This window comes from Gopherus evgoodei, chromosome 2, assembly GCF_007399415.2.
Source record: "Gopherus evgoodei ecotype Sinaloan lineage chromosome 2, rGopEvg1_v1.p, whole genome shotgun sequence".
Taxonomy (NCBI): domain Eukaryota; kingdom Metazoa; phylum Chordata; order Testudines; family Testudinidae; genus Gopherus; species Gopherus evgoodei.
The window spans coordinates 257322538-257344253 of NC_044323.1; the positions used below are offsets into that span (position 1 = coordinate 257322538).

At 41.3% G+C, this 21716-nt stretch overlaps 1 protein-coding gene across 12 annotated transcripts in view; it reads left to right on the top strand.

The window, feature by feature from the left end:
* The window catches only part of VPS13B (vacuolar protein sorting 13 homolog B), a 928813-nt gene that overhangs the window by 145157 nt on the left and 761940 nt on the right, over positions 1-21716 (top strand). For all 12 annotated transcript variants that reach the window (XM_030553556.1, XM_030553553.1, XM_030553555.1 and 9 more), the window contains 3 exons: positions 16359-16627; positions 19445-19540; positions 19903-20025. In XM_030553556.1, coding sequence (XP_030409416.1) covers positions 16359-16627; positions 19445-19540; positions 19903-20025 — 488 coding nt within the window. The remainder of the gene's footprint in view (positions 1-16358; positions 16628-19444; positions 19541-19902; positions 20026-21716) is intronic.

Below are 21716 nucleotides of genomic sequence, written 5' to 3' on the forward strand. Positions count from 1 at the left end.
CCTGAGGTGAGGGGGACCCCCAAAACATCTGTAACATCTGTATTACAAAAAGTGAAATGGAAGGGGTTGGATCCCAGGAAATATGATGTACCCAGGCCCCAAATTTCTTTTGGCAGCTTTGGGGGGAGTAAAGGTGGAATGGTTACTTTGAACTCTGCCTCAGCTCTTCGCAGTTGAATGTTTCCTTCTCCTATCCCAGAGGCCATCTTCACTGCTCCTGAACCCACCCGTGCCTCTCTCTGGCTAGGAGGGTGAGCACTAGCTTGTCATCTTTTATAGTTTAATGCTTCTGATGGGAAAATACGAGTTTTTTTTTAAACCTTTTAATATAGTAATTACTAAATATTTGCTGTTTCTTGTGGTTTGGAGAAAACTCCTATTGGGAAAGTATTTTAATGTATAAGAAGCTGGGCATTTGGCTAGGTATCCCTCTCATCCTCTTTTTAAATCAGTATCACAGCCATCACCATTTCATCATCATTAGTTTGCCCCATTGTATGTGTCCCATGTGGCTCTAGTTGAGAACTTATTCATGTGCATGAGGTATTAACTTCAATCCAGTTATATTTTGAGGGATTTTTTAAAGGAGAAAATGACTATGGCTTAAAATATTTATTTCCTCTGGTGGTGGTGAAGTAATTTTTGTGGGGGTTTTGACTGCTGTGCAGTATGTGTTGGGACAAAACAATCTCACTGTCAACGTATTTGGACACACACAGTCAAAACATAAGGTTGTTATTAGTATCTCTATAAAATTCTTACTAGTAAAAATACTAAACCAAAAGTAGACATTCGTTTTTTTGTTTTTGGAAGATTAGGATGTGATAAAAACATTACCTGAATTTTATATGCACTGGCTATCTTTTATAGTGGGTAACAGAGTATCTGAACAATCAGGAAAAAAAATCAATTTCAAAACTCAAGTTGAATTTCTATGTGACCAATGTTGTAGTTTTAAGATGTACAGAAAATCAATTTGGACAGAGATTTTCCCTCCCCTCTACTGATTCACACTGTCTTCTGCTCCCTCTGTGACACTTGGGATTGGTAATGGAATGCAGAACCTTTTGTCTCTGGCTCACGGGTTCAGAGTTGGCTCAGATCCATATCAGAAATTTCCAGTTGCTGGCTTTCCTGTGGCCTATATGAAACCAATGGATAGCTTATATCCAGTTCTTAGTGGATAAGTATCTAAATTCCCTCCAAAAATACATCAGTTAAAATTGTTTGGATTTTCTTCAAGTAGTGACCCCAGGACTGCTCTATTTCACCTCATTTGCTTACACCCCATGCACTTTTGATCAATATTTTTGCTTCGTAGTGCCAGTTTAACCTGTGTGTGAGCCCTAAGCATCCTCATGCCCTGCACCGAGGCTATATAGGGCTGCATAGTCAAACCACCCTCAGTTCCTTCTCAGCAACCTTGGCCTTAGATGGAGCATTAGTGTGCCTTTCTGTTTGAAAGTACTCTATTACTCTGTCTTTCTCTTTCTGTCTCTTTCTTTCTCTGTCTTTTTCTTTCTTTCTTTCTTTCTTTTAGAGGGGTTGGTCTCAATCCCTTCACTCTTATGGTGGAGAACTTCCTCCTCAGATCACCATTGCTCTGGCGTAGGCCAGACTCTCTCGATTTCAAACAGTGCCTTTCTTGCTGGGAAGCTATCCATGTCAGCGATGGGCATTCTCATTGTATCCTCTCCTTGTGGGACTTGCATATTACTCAAAATGCTTTTAAGGGCAGGGCTAGGAAGAATCATGAGATAAGATTCAAACTCTTAATGATGGAGCATTCTCTTTATCTGGCCTCAGATCAGGCTAGGATGCCTCCTTTTCCACCAGACATCAGCCTGGCAGTGAGCACAGTGTGCCTTCGACTTCAGCATGTTCACCAGGATATGCTTATGGTAAATCCTCAATGAAGACCCGTAAGAAAAGAACATATTCTTCTCAAGAGGAGCCTACTTCAAAGAAGTCTGATTCCTCCAAGTAAGACCATTTCAGAGACCTTATGACGTGTTTAGGAACTGTTGAGGCTTCAAGTGCCATCGATACTGACCTCATGTCTGGTGCTCCCAACTCTTCTAAGAATGGAGGCACCAAACATCCTTCGGTATTGAGACTATACTGCAGAAGCAGAGCACTGCACCACAGGAGTCTAAGCACTCCTCTTCTAAAAAGGGAGTACCTACATGTCCTTTGGTGCCATTTGTACCAACATCATCGTCCTAGACATTCGTGGTACCAGGTAAGTGCCGTGCCTATCATACAACCTCAGTCTCTCCTAAGACATCCTCATTGGTACGGACTATATTTACCAGGAGAGATCTGTTGGAACAGCTAATGTCCTCAGTGCCAACAAGGGAAGTGGCTCTGTACCTCAGACTTGTGTGGCACGACAGGAATTCACATATTTCAGAGACCTCCTTTTTTCTGATAAAATTGAGTCTCCCTTGCTGGTCAGATGTTTAACCCCAACCTGAGGATTCTTCATTTCAAAGCTTGGCTCCTCAATGATTCATGGGAGTAGAGACTTCTTGTTCTTAGGAGACACGAGAGATATTAATGAATGATAGAAAGGAGTCCATGAGATGCATTATCTTTAGAAAAGATTCAGCATTTAGTGTATTTAGAGATGTTCTCCACCTGCTCAGTATCTGTCTCGACCATTTTGGGATTCCCTTCTAGAGTTCAAAAGACTGAATTATCTACTAGTTTCATCAGGGTATACCTAACGGTCATAAGTCTTTCATTCCTCAGTTGAAGGATTCTCAGTTTTTGCATATCCCACAGCTGTGAGGTTTCTCAGAGGATTAGGGAACCTTCTTCAAGTTAAGGAACCTACTCCAATTTGGATGTATTTCCTTATGCCTTCTGAATTTTTCCTTTCAGCCAATGGTTACATCTTCCCTCATTCGTTTATCTGTGCAGATAGCCTTTCTAGTGGCTATCACCTCTGCCTAAAGGCTTGGAGAAATAGGATCTCTAATGATGGAGCCTCTCTTTTTATAGAGTCTGTCCTATCTTGGGGCCTCTCCTTCTGCCTCACCACCCCCATGAACATGATACAGTTCTGCAGTGACCTGGAATCCTACTTTTGCCATCTCCAACTTGAGGAATATTTCCATCACACCACTGACCAGCACATTAACCCAGAGAAACCTTCCTACCAATGCTACAAGAAGGATTCTGCATGGACTCCTCCTGATGGTTGAAACAACAGACCAGACTTCTACATAGAGTGCTTCTGCTGAAGTGCATTGGCTGAAATTGTGGAAAAGTAGCATCACTTGCCCCATAACCTCAGCCATGGAGAACACAAGACCATCCACAGCCTCTGAAACAACTGACATTATAATAAAAAAGGCTGACAAAGTAGGTGCTGTAGTCATCATGAATACAGTCAGAGTATGAATAAGAGGCAACTCCATGACACAACATTCTACAGGCCATTACCCTCTGATCCCACTGAGGGGTACCAAAGGAAACTGCACCATCTGCTCAAGAAACTCCCTGAAGAAGCACAGGAACAAATCTACACAGACACACTCCTAGAGTCCTGACCAGGGGTATTCTATCTGCTACCCAAGATCCATAAACCTGGTAATCCTGGATGCCCCATCATCTCAGGCATTGACACTCTGACAGCAGGATTGTCTGGCTATGTGGACTTTCTCTTCATGCCCTACGCTGCCAGCACTCCCAGCTATCTTTGAGACATCGCTGACTTCCTGAGGAAACTACAGTCCATTGGTGATCTTCCAGAAAACACTATCTTAGCCACTATGGATGTAGAAGCTCTTTACACCAACATTCCACACAAAGATGGACTACAAGAGATCAGGAACAGTATCCCCAACAATGTCACAGCAAACCTGGTGGCTGAGCTTTGTGACTTTGTCCTCACCCACAACTATTTCAGATTTGGGGGCGATTTATACCTTCAAGTCAGTGGCACTGCTATGGGTACCTGCATGTCCCCACACTATACCAACATTTTTATGGCTGAGTTAGAACAACAGCTCTCATCCCCTAATGCCCCTACTCTTGCTCTACATTGATGACATCATCATCTGGACCCACGGGAAGGAGGCCCTTGTGGAATTCCACCAGAATTTCAACAATTTCCACCCCACCATCAACCTTAGCCTGGACTAGTCCACACAAGAGATCCACCTCCTGGACACTACAGCGCAAATAAGCGATGGTCACATAAACAGTACCCTATTCCAGAAACATACCGATCACTATACTTACCTAGATGCCTCCAGCTTTCATCTAAACTACATCACACAATCCATTGTCTACAGCAACGCCCTAAGATACAACCACATTTGCTCCAATTCCTCAGACAGAGACAAACACCTACAAGATCTCTATCAAGCGTTCTTAAAACTACAATACCCACCTGGGGAAATGAAGAAACAGATTGACAGTGCCACAAAGCTACCCAGAAGTCACCTACTACAGGACCGGCCCAACAAAGAAAGTAACAGAACGCCACTAGCCATCACCTACAGCCCCCAACTAAAACCTCTCCAGCGCATCATCAAGGATCTACAACCTATCCTAAAGGATGATCCCTCACTCTCCCAGACTTTGGGAGACAGGCCATTCCTTGCTTACAGACGTCCCCCCAACCTGAAGCAAATACTCACCAGCAACTACGCACCACACAACAGAAACAGTAACCCAGGAACCAATCCCTGCAACAAACCCCATTGCCAACTGTCTGCATATCTATTCAAGGGACACTATCATGGACCTAAACACATCAGTACACCATCAGGGGCTCATTCACCTGCACATCTACCAATGTGATGTATGCCATCATGAGTCAGCAATGCCCCTCTGCCATGTATATTGGCCAAACTGGACAGTCTCTACGCGAAAGAATGAATGGACACAAATCAGACATCAAGAATTGTAACATTCAAAAACCAGTAAGAGAGTGCTTCAATCTCCCTGGACTGGACACTCAATAACAGACTTAAAAGTGGCCATTCTTCAACAAAAAAACTTCAAAAACAGACTTCAATGAGAAACTGCAGAACTGGAATTAATTTGCGAACTTGACAAATTAGGCCTGAATAAAGATTGGGAGTGGCTATATCACTACAAAAAATAATTTCCCCTCTGATATTCACCCCTTCTTGTCAACTGTTGGGAATGGGCCACATACACCCCAACTGAATTGGCTTAATTAGCACTGACCCTGCACTTGATAAGGCAACTCCCATCTTTTCATGTGTTGTATATTTATACGTGTCTACTTTTTTTCACTCAATTCATCTGATGAAGTGGGTTATAGCCTATGAAAGCTTATGCCTAAATAAATTTGTTAGTCTCTAAGGTGCCACAAGGATTCCTCATTGTTCTTATAGTATTTTCGGCCATGGGTGCTCCAGTATCTGCCCTCTTTCCCCTCTGCTTTGGAATGTCCTTTGGGGACTTTGCGATAGAGAATGAACTGAGGGAGGTTCAACTGCACAGTCCTATATAAACTTGGTGCAGGACACGAGGATGTGTAGGGGGCATGTGCGGGTCAAACAGGCACTGCTGCCAAAGGTACATGGGGTATAAGCGAACATGAAGTGGGGTACCCATGGGGACACACATCTCAAAGAACTCCAGTTACTGCAAAAAGTGAGTAACCTCTCCTTTTCTTGTTGTCAGCCTCAGCAGAGAGGTAAAAACTGAATGGACATGGAGATTGAACAACATTATACCAAAAATTCACCCTCCAGAATAAAGGGAGTTTACTTACCATTGTAGCTGGGGTGAGAACCCCTGGTTAATGTGCAGCACTCTTATAGCCCTCTTGAGAGTGATGGAGACAGCTTTCAGAGAGATGTGCCTCCGGCCCTATTTGGGTAGAGGGATGGCAATCACACAAATGTCACATCTATAGTTCTTTGAGTGGTTGCACATGTGCATTCTAGTCTTGGTGTATGTGCACCTTGGACACAGCTGGAAATTTTCCCCTCAGCAGTACCTGTCAGAGCAGCTCAAGTTCCCTCTCCTGCCACTCTCCCTTGCTTGCAGAAATGAAGGGTGGAGTTCCCTTGTCCTCACTCAGTTCCTTCTTACCACCCATAACAGTTGTTGGAATCTGTTGTTCTTACATTAGAAAGATCTTTGCATGTTTATTTTTGTAGATTGTTACCTGTTGGTTCTTTGTTGTTATTAGTGGATAGTTACCCTGGTGGTCAGAGGAGGCTGATTTTTCATATTCTGACTCAGGGACTGGCTCCTATGTCTCACAAGCGCAAAGTGCATCTCGCTGCTTCCATTCTAGAGCTAACTGCTCAGGATACTTCTAGGACCCTGGAGCCTGTGCTGGTGAGAACACGTGGCTTGTAAGGCATTGGGGTCCAGTGCAGAGCAGTAAGTAACAGTTCAGGGGAATCCTGTAAGTCAGTTGCCAGAGGAGCCTCAGCCTCAACCTCTGTTTGCTCCATCCTCATCTTCCCCAGATGAAGCAGTATCCCTGGGAGTGTCCTAACCTACACTTGATAACACCAAGCCTTCTGTTACCTGGGTTCTTTCAACCAAAAGCTTTTGGTAACTTTTACTTTGTGCGAGGGTGATGTCAGGAAATAAATCAAGGCAGACACAGCCGTCCGACCGATAGATGGCTGGCACAAACAGGACAGCACAAGAGTACTTGCACTTAAAGCTAAACTTTACTTAGTCTCAAGCACTTACACATGTCCTCAGCAGGTTAATAAAACACCCCCAACCCTCAATAATTACCGAAGCTGAGCGTGGCTTTTGAGTGGCACTGTAACAGGCTTCTGCTGGCCAGGCTTCTGTCTGCCGGTGCAGACTCTAAAATGCATCCAGAGGGAATGTCCCTGAAGAGCCTCTTCTGAGTAGTCTGGTTACCTCAAACTTTTCCCACTTATTTATACATTAGTAACATGATGACATATCCCTTAAAGAAAACATGCTAAGCAAGCAGTTTTTTAAAGATCAAGCAGGAGATTTCCTTATGGTCATCAATTTGCCAGATATGTTCCCCCCCCCCCCCAAAGTGTCCATGGCTTGGAGCCCTGACAAACATTCCCAGGGGCACATATAAACAGGGAGTGGAAGAAAGGCAGGATTAGCAAGGGAAGCTACCTTGGTGAGGTCAGAACATGTAGGGATAAAGTGAGGAAGGCTAAAAGCTAAAAGCCACATTGAACTGGACCTTAACAGCCACATAAATAAGAAGAAAACAAAGAAAGAAGAAGTGGGGCCGCTATACACTGCGGATGGAATGGAGGTTAAGGATAACCTAGGCATGGCCCAATATCTAAATCAGTACTTTGCCTCAGTTTTTAATAAGACTAGTGAGGAGTTTAGCGATGATGGAGGGATGATAAACAGGAATGTGGATATGGAGGTGGATATTACTGCAACTGAGGTAGAGGCCAAACTTGAACACCTTAATGGGACAAAATCGGAGGGCCCGGACAATCTCCATCCAAGGATATTAAAGGAACTGGCGCGTGAAATTGCGAGCCTGTTAGCGAGAATTTTTAATCAATCGATAAACTTGGGGGTTGTGCCGTATGACTGGAGAATTGCTAACATAGTTCCTGTTTTTAAGAAAGGGAATAAAAGTGATCCGGGTAATTATAGGCCTGTTAGCTTGACGTCTGTAGTATGTAAGGTCTTGGAAAAAATTTTAAGGGAGAAAGTAGTTAAGGACATAGAGGTCAATGGTAATTGGGACGAATTGCAACATGGATTTACTAAAGGTAGATCGTGCCAAACCAATCTGATCTCCTTCTTTGAGAAGGTGACGGATTACTTAGATAAAGGAAATGCGGTAGATCTAATTTACCTCGATTTCAGTAAGGCGTTTGACACGGTTCCACATGGGGAACTGTTAGTTAAATTGGAAAAGATGGGGATGAATATGAAAGTTGTAAGGTGGATAAGGAACTGGTTAAAGGGGAGACTCCAGCTGGTCGTATTGAAGGGTGAACTGTCAGGCTGGAAGGAGGTTACTAGTGGAGTCCCTCAAGGATCGGTTTTGGGACCGATCTTATTTAACCTTTTTATTACTGACCTTGGCACAAAGAGCGGGAATGTGCTAATAAAGTTTGCGGATGACAAAGCTGGGGGGTATTGCTAACACGGAGAAGGACAGGGATACTATTCAGGAAGATCTGGACCGCCTTGTAAACTGGAGTAATAGTAATAGGATGAAATACAATAGTGAAAAGTGCAAGGTCATGCACTTAGGGATTAATAATAAGAATTTTAGATATACGTTGGGGACGCATCAGTTGGAAGCGACAGAGGAGGAGAAGGACCTTGGGGTATTGGTTGATAGCAGGATGACTATGAGCCGCCAATGTGATACGGCTGTTAAAAAAGCAAATGCGATTTTAGGATGCATCAGGCGAGGTATTTCCAGCAAGGATAAGGAGGTGTTAGTACCATTATATAAGGCGCTGGTGAGACCCCACCTGGAATATTGTGTGAAGTTCTGGTGTCCCATGTTCAAAAAGGATGAATTCAAACTGGAACAGGTCCAGAGACGGGCTACTAGGATGATTCGAGGAATGGAAAACCTGCCTTATGAAAGGAGACTCAAAGAGCTTGGCTTGTTTAGCCTGGCCAAAAGAAGGCTGCGGGGGGATATGCTTGCTCTATATAAATATATCAGGGGGGTTAACGTTAGGGAGGGAGAGGAATTATTTAAGTTTAGTACTAATGTAGACACGAGGACTAATGGGTACAAACTGGATATTAGGAAGTTTAGACTTGAAATTAGACGAAGGTTTCTAACCATTAGGGGAGTGAAGTTCTGGAACAGCCTTCCGAGGGAAGTAGTGGAGGCAAAAGACTTATCTGGCTTTAAGACTAAGCTTGATAAGTATATGGAGGGGATGTTATGATAGGATAGTTTAATTTGGGCAATCGATCTTGGATTATCACTAGATAAGTCTGCTCAATGGTCTGCGGGGAGATGTTGGATGGGATGGGAACTGAGTTACTGCGGAGATTTCCTTCTTGGGTGCTGGCTGGTGAGTCTTGGCCACATGCTCAGGGTTTAGCTGATCGCCATATTTGGGGTCGGGAAGGAATTTTCCTCCAGGGCGGATTGACAGGTGCCCTGGAGGTTTTTCGCCTTCCCCTGCAGCGTGGGGCATGGGTCGCTTGCTGGTGGATTCTCTGCAGCTTGAGGTCTTCAAACCAATTTTGAGGATTCAATAACTCAGTCCTGGGTTAGGGGTTGTTATAAAAGTGGACGGGTAGGGTTCTGTGGCCTGCCTTGTGCAGGAGGTCAGACTAGATGATCATATTGGTCCCTTCTGACCTATGAGTCTATGAGACTTCTTGTTTTTCTAAAATACATGCATCAGCAGTTTCAACATTCTCAGCAGGAAGGGTGAGGGGTTAAGTTGCCCTGTCTGCGGCACCCAAAACCCCCTCTCCTCCTGTCTTGGTTATGTTGAGGCCCGCTGCATGACCAATTTACGACTTGCTGATTTGGCTACTTTTAACAACACGCAATAGTGGCTCAGTATGGCCGGCTAATGTGGCTACTGTTAGCAACAAGCAATAGTGGTTTAGGCAATTTACTGGTTTGCCAAAATCTCCCCTTACACTTACACCAAGAGCTCTTAAAAAGAGTTGCCTCAGCCTTGGATATCCAAGTGGAGGGAAGTTTGGGGAGTCATACCATAGACTTATTGACATTGTAACCACAGCTGGCCTGTCTTGTGTGGCCTTACCGATTAATGAGGCAATTTTAGAATCCACCTGTCAAGGCCCTGTGGCATACTCACTCCTCCTACACCCAAGAGGATTGAGCCTCATTACTGTGTATGCTCCCAAGGCTTTGAGCAGTTTTATTCCCTCCCCCTTTTGGGGTTGGGGTTGGTGGTTGTCACAGCTGCCAGTGAGAGGGAATGCTGGGGTCAGCAGGCTGCTACCCCTAAATCAAAGGATGCCAAAAAACTTTACCTGTTTGGTAGAAAAATCTTTTGTACAGCTGGGTTACAACTTAGAATTCAACCCACAGGCTTTATTAGGGCATTATGACTTCAATATCTGGGACTCTATATTGAAGTTTAAGGATAAGTTGCTGAAGGATGCAAAACAAGAGTTTCACTGGTAGATGAAGGGAAGCTGGTAGCAAGAATATCACTACAGGCCAGTTTGTACGGTGCTGAAGGGCTGCTAGGATCATGGCCTCTGCCATCATCATGTGCGAGTGGCTCATGGCTGGAGTCTTTGGACCTGCTCTAAGAAGTCCAGCAAACTGTTCAGGACCAGCCATTTGAAGGGTCATCCGTCTCTGTTAGAGATGGATGAGAAACTTCATGGTTTAAAGGACTCCAGGACAATGTTATGTTGTTGGGTGTATATATATACATTGGCCCTGAAAAGAAAACACTTTCATCCTTAGCAGTCCCACCGATATTCTATTCTGTGCTTCTCCAAGATCTGCGAAGGAAAAAGAGTAGAGGTTATAGGCGCAGACCATATACTCCTGCTACTGCAGCAGCTCCTGGTTCATCTACACACTCTGCGAGGGTGCTAAACAAACATTTTGATGGGTCAGTCAAGGATGCCATACCAGTCTCCAAAATTCTAGCCTCTCTTTGCTCTCTGTTTGTGAACAGTGTATCCTACTTCCTAGGTTCTTGGTCCCGAATTTCTTCAGACAAATGGGTCTTAAGCATTGTGGAAGTGGGATACACCCTTTCTACCCCTCCTTCCCACCTTCTTTCTCTGTCCCTCTTCAGGGACCACTCTCATAAGGAAGTACTCCTCCAGGAGTTACAATATCTCCTTCAGTTGGTAGCTGTAAAAGGGGTTCAGAAGTGTCACAGAAGGTTGGGATTTTATTCCCATTATTTCCTTACCCAAAAGCAAAGGGAAGTCTGAATGATTTTAGACCTGCCTCAACTCAACAGATATTTGAAAAATACAAAGTTTTTCATAGTCTTGCTGGTTTCCATTATTCCCTCCATGGATCCTGGAGACTGGTAGGGTGCCCTCGACTTATAAGATGCAATCTTCTACTGAAGGAAATATTAAAGTTTTTGGTAAACCAATCTCAGTACGAGTTCATAATGCTCTCCTGTAGCCTGTTCACAGCTCCACAAGTTTCTAGAAAATTTGTGGCATGGTAACTGCATTTCTGAGGAAGTGTATCCCTACAGCTGGCTTGAGAGAGGCCGGTTCAGAGTTCAGGTACTATCCAGTGTAAGTCATATCCAGTCAACCTGCAATACACTGGGACTATTAATCAACTCAGAGAAGTCTATCCTCTCCTTAGTTCAGAGGATAGAATTCATATGGGCAGTCCTGGAATTAACTCAAGCTAGAGCTTTCCTTCCACGGCCAAGATTTCAGACAATTTGATCCATCATTTTAGATCTCAAGGCTCACCTAACCACAAGAGCATGGAATTGTATGAGGCTTTTGGAGCACATGGCCTCTTGCATGTACATAGTCTGTCATGCCAGGTTCGCCTTAGGGAACTACAGATTTGGTTAGCCTCCGTATTCTCTGAGTTGTCACTCTGGAAGCTTTGTGGTGGGGATACCCTCTCAGGTTTTAGGCTCTCTGGATTGGTGGACAAACCCTGTAAACTTATGTGGTAGGTTGTTCCCTTTGTCCTGCATTAACATTCATTGATATTAGTGACGTACAGACAGCATCTGCTCTGGGTTTCGGGGGCTCATCTGGGTTCACTACAGAGGCAAGGGTAATGGTCCCCAAAGAACTTATTTGTGTGTCCAAACATCAGGGAGTTGAGAACTAACCAACTCGTGTTTCCGGCTTTCCTAACCCATATCAAGAGGAAAGTCTGCTCATTCTCAAAGATAACAAAGCGGTGATGTTCTACCTCAATGGGCAAGGAGGGGCCTGCTCGTCCTTGCTTTGCCAAGAGGCAATCCAACTCTGGGATTTTTACACTGCCATTTTGATCAATCTCCAAGTGTCTTACTTTCCAGAAGTGCAGAATGAGTTTGCAGTCGACATATGCAGATCATTTACATGTGAGCATGAATGATCTCTCCAGCTGGATGTAGGCAGTTCATTTTCCAAGTGTGATGATCTACCCAGGTAGACTGGTTTGCAGTGAGCACCAAAAGAAGGGCCAGCACTTTAGCTTCCTGCAAGGTAGCAGTCCTCATGGATGCTTTTCTGTTGCCTGGGACAGGCAAGCTTCTGTATGCTTTCCCACCAATCCCGCTGTTGAGAGTATTGCTAAAAATTAGACAGGAGCATGCTTGAATCATACTTATAGCCGCAACTTGGCCTTGGCAGCACTGGTTCTCCACTCTCCTGTCTCTTTTGGTGAAAGCTCTTATATCGCTTCCATTGGACTCAGGCCTAATTTCTCAAGATTACCATTGCCTACTCCATCCAAATTAGCAGACACTTCATTTAACTGCCTTGATGTTCTATAGCTAGACCCTTGAGAAGAGTCTTATTGTAAAGATGTTCAGGATGTGCTATTAAATAATAGGAAGCCATCTAGTAGATCTATTTGGAAGCTATTCTTTGGTCCTAATAGTGACTGGATGACTGGAAAATTCTAATGTATTGCCCATCTTTAAAAAAGGGAAAGAGGAGGAACTACAGGCCAGTCAGCCTCACCTCAGTCCCTGGAAAAATCATGAAGAAAGTCCTCAAGGAATCAAATCTGAAGGACTTAGAAGAGAGGAAAGTGATCAGGAACAGTCAGCATGGATTCACCGAGTGCAAGTCATGCCTGACTAACCTAATTGCCTTCTGTGATGAGATAACTGGCTTTGTGGATGAGGAGAAAGCAGTGGATGTGTTATTCCTTGACTTTAGCAAAGCTTTTGATAGGGTCTTCCGCAGTATTCTTGCTGGCAAGTTAAAGAAGTATGAGTTGGATGAATGGACTATAAGTTGAATAGAAAGCAGCTGGCTAGATCATCAGGCTCAATAGGTAGTGGTCAATGGCTCCATGTCTAGTTGTCAACCAGTATCAAGCAGAGTGCCCCAAGGTTCGGTCCTGGGGCCAGTTTTGTTCAATATCTTCATTAATGATCTGGAGGATGGCGTGGACAGCACCCTCAACAACTTTGCAGATGACATTAACTGGGAGGAGTGGTAGGTATGCTGGATGGGATAGGATACAGAGGGACCTAGACAAATTAGAGGATTATGCCAAAAGAAGTCTGATGAGGTTCAATAATGACAAGTGCAGAGTCTTGTACATAGGACGGAAGAATTCCATGCACTGCTAAGACTAGAGACCGAATGACTAGGCGGCAGTTCTGCAGAAAAGGACCTAGGGGTTACAGTGGACGAGAAGCTGGATATGAGTCGACAGTGTGCACTTGTTGCCAAGAAGGCTAACGGCATTTTGGGCTGTATCAGTAGGGGCATTTCCAGCAGATCGAGAGACGTGATCATTCCCCTCTATTCGACATTGGTGAGGCCTTATCTGAGGTACTGTGTCCAGTTTTGGGCCCCACACTACAAGAAGGATGTGGAAAAATTGGAAAGAGTCCAGCGGAGGGCAGCAAAAATGTTTAGGGGGCTGGAGCACATGACTTCTGAGGAGAGGCTGAGGGAACTGGGATTATTTAGTCTGCAGAAGAGAAGAATGAGGGTGGATTTGGAGCTGCTTTCAGCTACCTGAAAGGGGGTTCCAAAGAGGATGGATCTAGACTGTTCTCAGTGGTAGCAGATGACAGAACAAGGAGTAATGGTCTCAAGTTGCAGTAGGGGAGGTTGAGGTTGGATATTAGGAAAAACTTTTTCAATAGGAGGATGGTGAAGCACTGGAATGACTTACCTAGGGAGGTGATGGAATCTCCTTCCTTAGAGGTTTTTAAGGTCAGGCTTGATAAAGCCCTGGATAGGATGATTTAGTTGGGAATTGGTCCTGCTTTGAGCAGGGAGTTGGACTAGATGACCTACTGAGGTCTCTTCCAACCTTAATATTCTATGATTCTATGACTTTGAATCTTTTCCCACACAGGACTTAACTCCCTTGATCTCATCTTAATTAATTCTTCTTCACTTAATTTCTGCCCTTTTCCTTTTATCAGAGCTTGAAAAAAATGACTTAATATCCACTAACCAGGGAGAAAAAATCCTGTGCTGCCTTGTCCTCTCAAATCCACATTCTGCAATTTAATATGGATGAAACAGTTGTGTATGGTTTATAGTCCTGTCTATATTTAATTGTAAGTTATTATGAATGAACGTCATATTAAAACTTTGCAGTTGTAACTTACTACAGCTCTTGTTTTTGTATTCCATGTTTCCCTTTTTGGCTTCCCTCTGCTCCTCTCTATCCCACCTCATCTTTTTTGAATGCTTTGGAAGATAGCACTGCGTTCATTTACATGGTATTCCTATTTGCAAGGTGATCTGCACAACCATAAGGATTAAAACCTTTTATTTAAATGGCAACTCAAATTTGCAGGAGTTGATTGTACTCAACTCTGAAAAGCTTTCTAATAACTTAAGAAGAGTGCTTTTTCCAGCCTTGCTTTTTATTATCTCTTTTCCTTCTATTCTTTGTTTTATTCCTACATTTCATGCTGTGTTGATTCCTTCCACTTTTCCCCCACTTATACCTTTCGTGATGTTGCCTCTTTCCCTCAAACCTGGAGAGTTCTCTTTCTTCCTAAAAATCAGGTCACTTGACATCTTTAGATTTTTTTTCAAAATTAACTTTTGTTATCTTTCTATTGCTGAGCTCTAATCCAAGGCCTTCTGTTGATCTTTTTCCTTACTCTTTCTCAAAATAAATATCCAGACCCATAAGATACGTGAATATACAACATAAAAAAATCACAATAATTTGTTGTATCCCTTGCTCCTTGTCCTGTTCTCCTCTTTCTTTGGTCAATTATTTTAATTTCTTGTATGTCTAATTTAGATTTTCACTTGTTTTATGATAGTGACTGTTTCTCCCTGGCCATGAAGCACCATGCCCACATGTAGTGATAATATGTAGGCAACATTATATTGTAAATATATTCAGGCTGTTTGTCAGTAATTTAAGATGGCCACCTCTGCTTCTCACTACGTGAGTTGTAACAGGGAAATTCCAAAATTTAGATTTGGTGGAGAGGAGGAAAGAGAATCCTACAGAAAAGAATGAAAATGGGTGTATGAAATGGGAAATTATTTCAAAATAAAAAAAAATTAAAAATACCTTTCAATTCATTTTCCTCCTTCACACTCAGTTCTATTCCACTGAAGTCACTGCATGAACATCGGTGGGAGTAAGATCATACCAATCTTATTTACTTTAATACCTGTTGTCTCTTCTCCCTCCTTTCTGGTCAACAGGGCTTTTATTTCTAGAATATCTGACTTGTATTGTTTAGTTTGTGTTTTTATTGTTTGTCAGGGAAATCATCTCTCAATTCATTTTGAAACAGCCATCAGCCGTTAACTTCAGTGTTTTTCCATGATGATGATGATTATTCTTTATTTGTATTTCTGTTGCGCCTTGAGTTCAGGGCCCTATTGAGTTAGGAGCTGTACAGACATGGAAAAATAGTAACCTTCTTGTCCCAAAGAGTTTACTATCTAAGTTTTTATCTCATAAACAGGAAGGACTCTCAAGTTGTCATTAAAATCATGCGTACCCTGAAGGGCAGAGAAAAAAGCAGTAAATAGAAAAATAATGTGATGCATTAAGCCCCGAATTAGGAGGAAAAGGGACCAAAATAAAGGCCAACATAATTCTTTGACATTAAGTTAAAAGTTGTTCTGTGCTAAAACTGGATGCTGTTTTTGAGTGTTGTGAATTATATGGTGGAGATGCAGTACACATCTCTGAAAATAAGGAGTTGTTGTATAATTGAGATAAAGTTTATTTATAGGGTAGCAGTCGCCATAGTATACATGCATCAGCATACGACTGTGTTAAACTTTCATTGCTGGGGGTTTTAAAAACAAAGCTTTCCTCTGACTTTTTATAAAATTGAACTGTAAAGTTGTCAGATTGCCTTAATGATATTTGGTTTGAAACTTCAAGAATAGCCTCAATGAGGGAGGACTGAACGTGACTGAGAAACATGTACCATAGAGAAAAACACTTGAAGTCCATAGCATTTCTGTAATCATAAGGGAAAATATCGGTGAAAGTCATCAGAGCTCAGATTTGATACCTTAAAATCTAAAAATAAATATATATATATTTTTAGGAGCTTAGGAAGCCTTAGCGGGAAGTTTTTATTTATAAAAATGTGTATTGGTATTAATGAGACCAGAAACAAGAGAATGGTGTGTGAAACTTACCCCAGATAACTGCTTACATATTATAATTGTGGACATTGCATAAAAGAAGAGCCTTTAATCATTGATGAGTTGAAATTTGATATATATTTTTGTATCAAAAGGTGTAGAAGATGAAACAGGTTCAGATATGCAATATTCTACCCAGTATATTAACCAAGAACCCTACATGCATCAAGATGATGATCAGCAGCAGGGATGGGTTTCCTGGGCCTGGTCTTTTGTTCCTGCTATTGTGAGTTATGATGATGGAGAGGATGACTATACTGGAACAGAAGGTGGAACAATACTTCATCAGCAGAAATCCCAGGCCCTTAAGGATCCTATTGTTTCTATTGGGTTTTACTGCACAAAGGCAACTGTGACTTTCAAGGTAAGTACATCTTTACATTATAGTTTAATAATTGTTTTGCTGAGCAATGAATTAATGTATTAGATTTCAGTGTATGGTTATTTGTCTTTTAGTAAAGAGAGGAAAAGCTTACATTGCTGGAAATACGAAGCAATTGTTAAGTTTTATTCTTCATTAAACAATTTGCAGTAAACTTGGGTTTGTGAGATGACGGATACAAAATTTAATTCAGTGAAAAAAAAATCTAATTCTGAAGAGAAACCATTTTAATTTAGCACTAAATAGATAAAAAACTTGAAAGAAAGAAAAAGTTCTTAATACCAAAGAGTATCCATGAACATTTATTTTAGTATTGGCTTCTGAGTCTAGGTGACATTCACTTGATTTCTTGTAAAAGTACTTTTGCTGATATAGCAATTTGATACTGGCTGGAGTTATTTTCTTTACTGTGTAATAATAGATAGAACTGGACCTGTTACTCTGGAACATCCAAGATTAAAGTAAATTTTAGTTGACATTGGGAGTTACCTTAGGAACAGTAAAGTAAGAAATCACACATGCGTGCACACACACGCACATTGAGATTTGTATAATCTCAAATAATAGATGAATAGATCTCTATTTATTCTTGTTATGCGTTTTCAGAAAGCAATACTGGGCAGTCATTGATTTTATGTAATTTTGTTAACTTAATTACTGATAAAACACTAAGATTTACTGACAGGAATTAACTTGATAAAAACCAGGGGCTAGTTTACCAAAGTATTTAAACACATGCCGAATTTTATGTTCATGATTAGCCCGACCAAAGACTACTGATGAGTTTAGGCATATGTTGAATAAAGGCCAGAATGCTTTAGAGCAGGAAAAGAGAGGATGGTGGAGAATCTGCATTTTAAAAAGACATGTTGCTGAAAAGGGCTTAAAGTTTCAACCACTTCAGCTCTGACAGTTGCTAATTATTTGACACTTTAATCTGATGTAAGAATGTAAATAATTTTATTTAAAGGATTTATTAGGTACTTGAAACATATCTTCATGTCTTCTGTTTAGTTAAAAATGTTAATTAATATGAATGGAGGAAAATATGGCGCTTTCCCATGATTTTCACTTACCTTGTTTTGTTTAAAAGAATGGGAGTTGTAATTTTTTAAAAATCACAGTTGGAACTTAAACAGTTTTGCCTTGTTTTGTATTCCCATACGCAGTATTGAATCTTGGTTCTACAGCCCTTGCTCACATGAGAAATCCTACTGAAATCATTGGACCTATTTACATCAGTGGTTCTCAGTCTTTCCAGCCTACTGTACCTCTTTCAGGAGCTTGATTGGTCTTGCGTACCCCAAGTTTCACCTCATTTAAAAACAACTTGCTTCCCAAATTGGACATTAAAATACAAAAGTATCACAGCACACTATTAAAATACAAAAGTGTCACAGCACACTATTACTGAAAAATTGCTTACTTTCTAATTTTGTCCATATGAAATTTTAGTTTCTACTGACTTTGGTAGTGCTTTTTATGTAGTCAGTTGTAAAACTAGGCAAATTTGATGAGTTGGTGTCCCCCCAGAAGACTTCTGCATATCTTCATGGATATGCGTACCCCTGGTTGAGAACCACTGATTTACGTGAGCAAGGGTTGAAGGACTGGGGCTCTTAATGTTGCGTTAATAGGCTTGTGCATTTAATCTTAGGATGTGGTAAAAATTACTTATGAATGCGTCTTGCATTTTATATTTTTAGAATGTAAAGTGGTATATGAGAGCAGTATGGTGACATTTAGGAGGAAAACATTATAATCCATTGTTCTGCTTGCATGCAAAGAATGTATGGAATTAATTTGTGGTTCATATTTTGGTCAAAAAATAAGGTCAAGTTTCTGCATTAGCATTTAGAACAGTTGATACCATTCCAGCTAAAAAATCATGCCAAATTAAATGTAGCATTTTTCTAATAATGTTGAAAATTGTTCTTGTAATGTCTGAGTTCTTTTAATCAATTAATTGCTTTTCCTCCACAATAATTGCACACAGCTGAACGGTGATCTTTTAAAAAAAATTTATGTATGTATGTATTTATTTATTTATTTTAAACCAATTTTACTTGAGTTTTTGAATTTTACTTAGAAATGGCAACCATTTCTACACACGCTTGCAAATAACTAAGTAATGAGAGCCGATGTGTATTATATAAAAATTAAAACTTGAATTATTAATTTCAGGAGATGAAACTATAAAAATGCAAAACAAAGAAAAGTTGTACTAAAACTTCATATAATAGTGTTTAACTTTTTCCATTGCATGATTTACAGTTTTAAAGTTTTGATGAGTATCTAAGTATTTAGAGCATAGAAAATATAATCTAATGGAGCTTTATTTTAAAATAACATGACAAAAAAGAAATGTAAGTGTGATTCAAGTTCACAAAGTTTTCTTTAATGTTATTTATGCTGTGAATTATTTACTTCGCAGCATAAATGTTTTAATAAGTTTATGGATTTTTAGAGCAGTTTATAAACTGGCATGTGTATTGCAGCCGCATATCTGTTACTTTACTTTTTATACAATGTTGATATAAAAAGAGAAGCTAAATAAAAGTACTAAACTGTTTAAAACTTTCTTAGCTGTACTTGAGATTAAATTGGCATATTTCAGCTAGAAGTTCGTGTATTCTAATATGGATAATGTGTTACAGCTGTTTTTACTGCACCTGTTTCCTGCCTAATAATAAATTTTGGCCTATACTAATGTTTAATTTGTCTTCATCAATTCTTATAGTAATGACAGATTACTGCTATTTAATGCTAATATAAGGTGTTTATCATATTGTTTCATAGCTTACTGAAATGCAAGCTGAAAGTAGTTATTATAGCCCTCAGAAAGTAAAATCCAAAGAAGTTATACTTTGGGAGCAAGAAGGAACCACAGTTGAGGTAATGTTCCATTACGACTAAATTTTTCAGGTTATAGTAAATGTCTTGTCAAATTGATGTATAATAAATATTTTTCATCAGTTAAATATTTTGAAATGGCAGTTAATATTTGGTTTTACATTTCTATTTTTTAATAAAGTAATTCCTATTCTCTGTTACTACAAACTTAGAACACCATAGTACTAAGATTTGGTAAGAGTGTACTTCTAAAAATTTGTTTATTGAATTAATTTCTTGATTAATTAAAAACTACACTTGTAAAGCTTACCATATAATATATTTAAATTTTCTCTACTTTTTCTATATTTTAATATCTTCAGTTGTATAGTACTTATTGTCATATAATGTTTTTCCTCCAATAGGCCCTTATGATGGGAGAGCCTTTCTTTGACTGCCAAATAGGTTTTGTTGGTTGCCAAGCTATGTGCCTTAAAGGAATTATGGGAATTAAAGACTTTGAAGAGAATGTGAACAGAAGTGATGCAGTAAGTTTATTAGAAATACTGCTGATTGTTAAATACAGCAATGTTGTTGTGCTTTATTGATTTAAAATATTAAAAATATGTAATTTTCTTAGCTGTGGCGAAGAGTACAGTGTCACAGGAATCCAGTGTTTATTGGTATAGTATGTATAACTGGCATGATTTTGGGGAACTGTCTCACTCAGAGAGAAAGGATGCTGTAAAGTTACTGAACCATAGAAGCTACACACTTATTTCTTAGTAATGCAATTTCTTGTGCATTTATTTGCCAAGAGTTTCTGATTTAATAATCTTAAAGCTACTAATATATTGCAGCTACACAGCACCTTCCGTGTGAATATTTCTAAATGTTTTTCAGAGAGAGTTATTTTTCAACAATCATGCCATGTATGATTGTATTGAATCCTGGCTGCTACCCTCTGAACTCCCTATCCTCCCTGCAACAGCCGTGGTTGTTCTTTGAGTGCTTGCTCATGTGCACAGTTGTCTGAGATTTTTGCCTTAGCGGTATCTGATGGGCTGGCTGTGGTGTCCTGTGTAGTACTGTGCTATGCCTTGGTATATTAGGTGCTGCTGACCCTACGCCCTCTCAGTTCCTTCTTACCACCCATGGCAGTTGGACGGAGCATCTTTTTCCCTTGCCTAGCAGATGGTCAGCAGTTCTCTCCCTTTCTTCAAGTTTTTAGTGTCTTGTAAATAGTTCATTTACAGTAGTTAGTTAGTAAAGTAATTGTTAAGTTCTGTAATTAGTAAGTTAGAGTCCTGGTGAGGACTTTGCCCCAGGTGGGGCCTGCCTTGATCTCTGGGTTTTAAGCCCTGTTCTGACAGTAACGGGTCTATACCTATTAGTGACCCCCATAGCAGCTGCCTGAAGTGCTTGGGGGAATCACATGTGAAGGACAAGTGTTGCATCTGTAAGAACTTTCATCCCAGAATAAAGAAAGAGTGCAACATCCGTTTGAGGGCCCTTCTCCCATGAGGCTGCCTTCTGCCCAGCCTTGGAGCGGTCCTGGCCGGACTTGACTCATACCACTTCAGCCTTGGTGCGCAGTGCTTCTCCAGCACTGCTGCACTTTGCTGGTGCCCAAAAAGAAGTCAAGGAAGCATGACTCCCCGGCACTGGGCAAAAAAGGCCAAGGGGCATCAGGTAAGGGACCCAGTTTTGGTCACTCGCCAACCCTGGAGCTTCATGGGGGTGCCTTCCTCATGGGGCCTCCTAGCTCCCTGAGAGAGCCGCCACTGACTCCAGGGAGTGGTAGGGGACAGATTCATAGCGGGACCAATGCCTTCCCAGGCCCTCCTGGTGCCCAGAGAGCAAAGGACTCTCCCAGTGCAGTCAGCACTGGATGCTGCAATGGACCCGGAAAAGGTTCCCCACAAGAACAAGTTAGCCATAATAACCCCACAGAGGGCAAGTGAACGCCCCTGGTCTCCAGAGCAGAGGCAGCGCTCCCTGTTGCTGCACCCCAGGTCTCCACAACAGTACTGGTCACCAGTTCTACGTTTAAGATAGCAGACACCGTGCTCCCGATCTCCACCCTCTCAGTGAGGTTCATCTGGAGGGAGGCATTGATCACTGTATGGCTGGCACTGGTCATCCTCCCACCATCTGTCTCCACAGCATGGGTTGCCATCACCTAGACCATGGGAATGTTCTCTGACACGATACCGATCTGCCTGCTCCCGGCATCAGT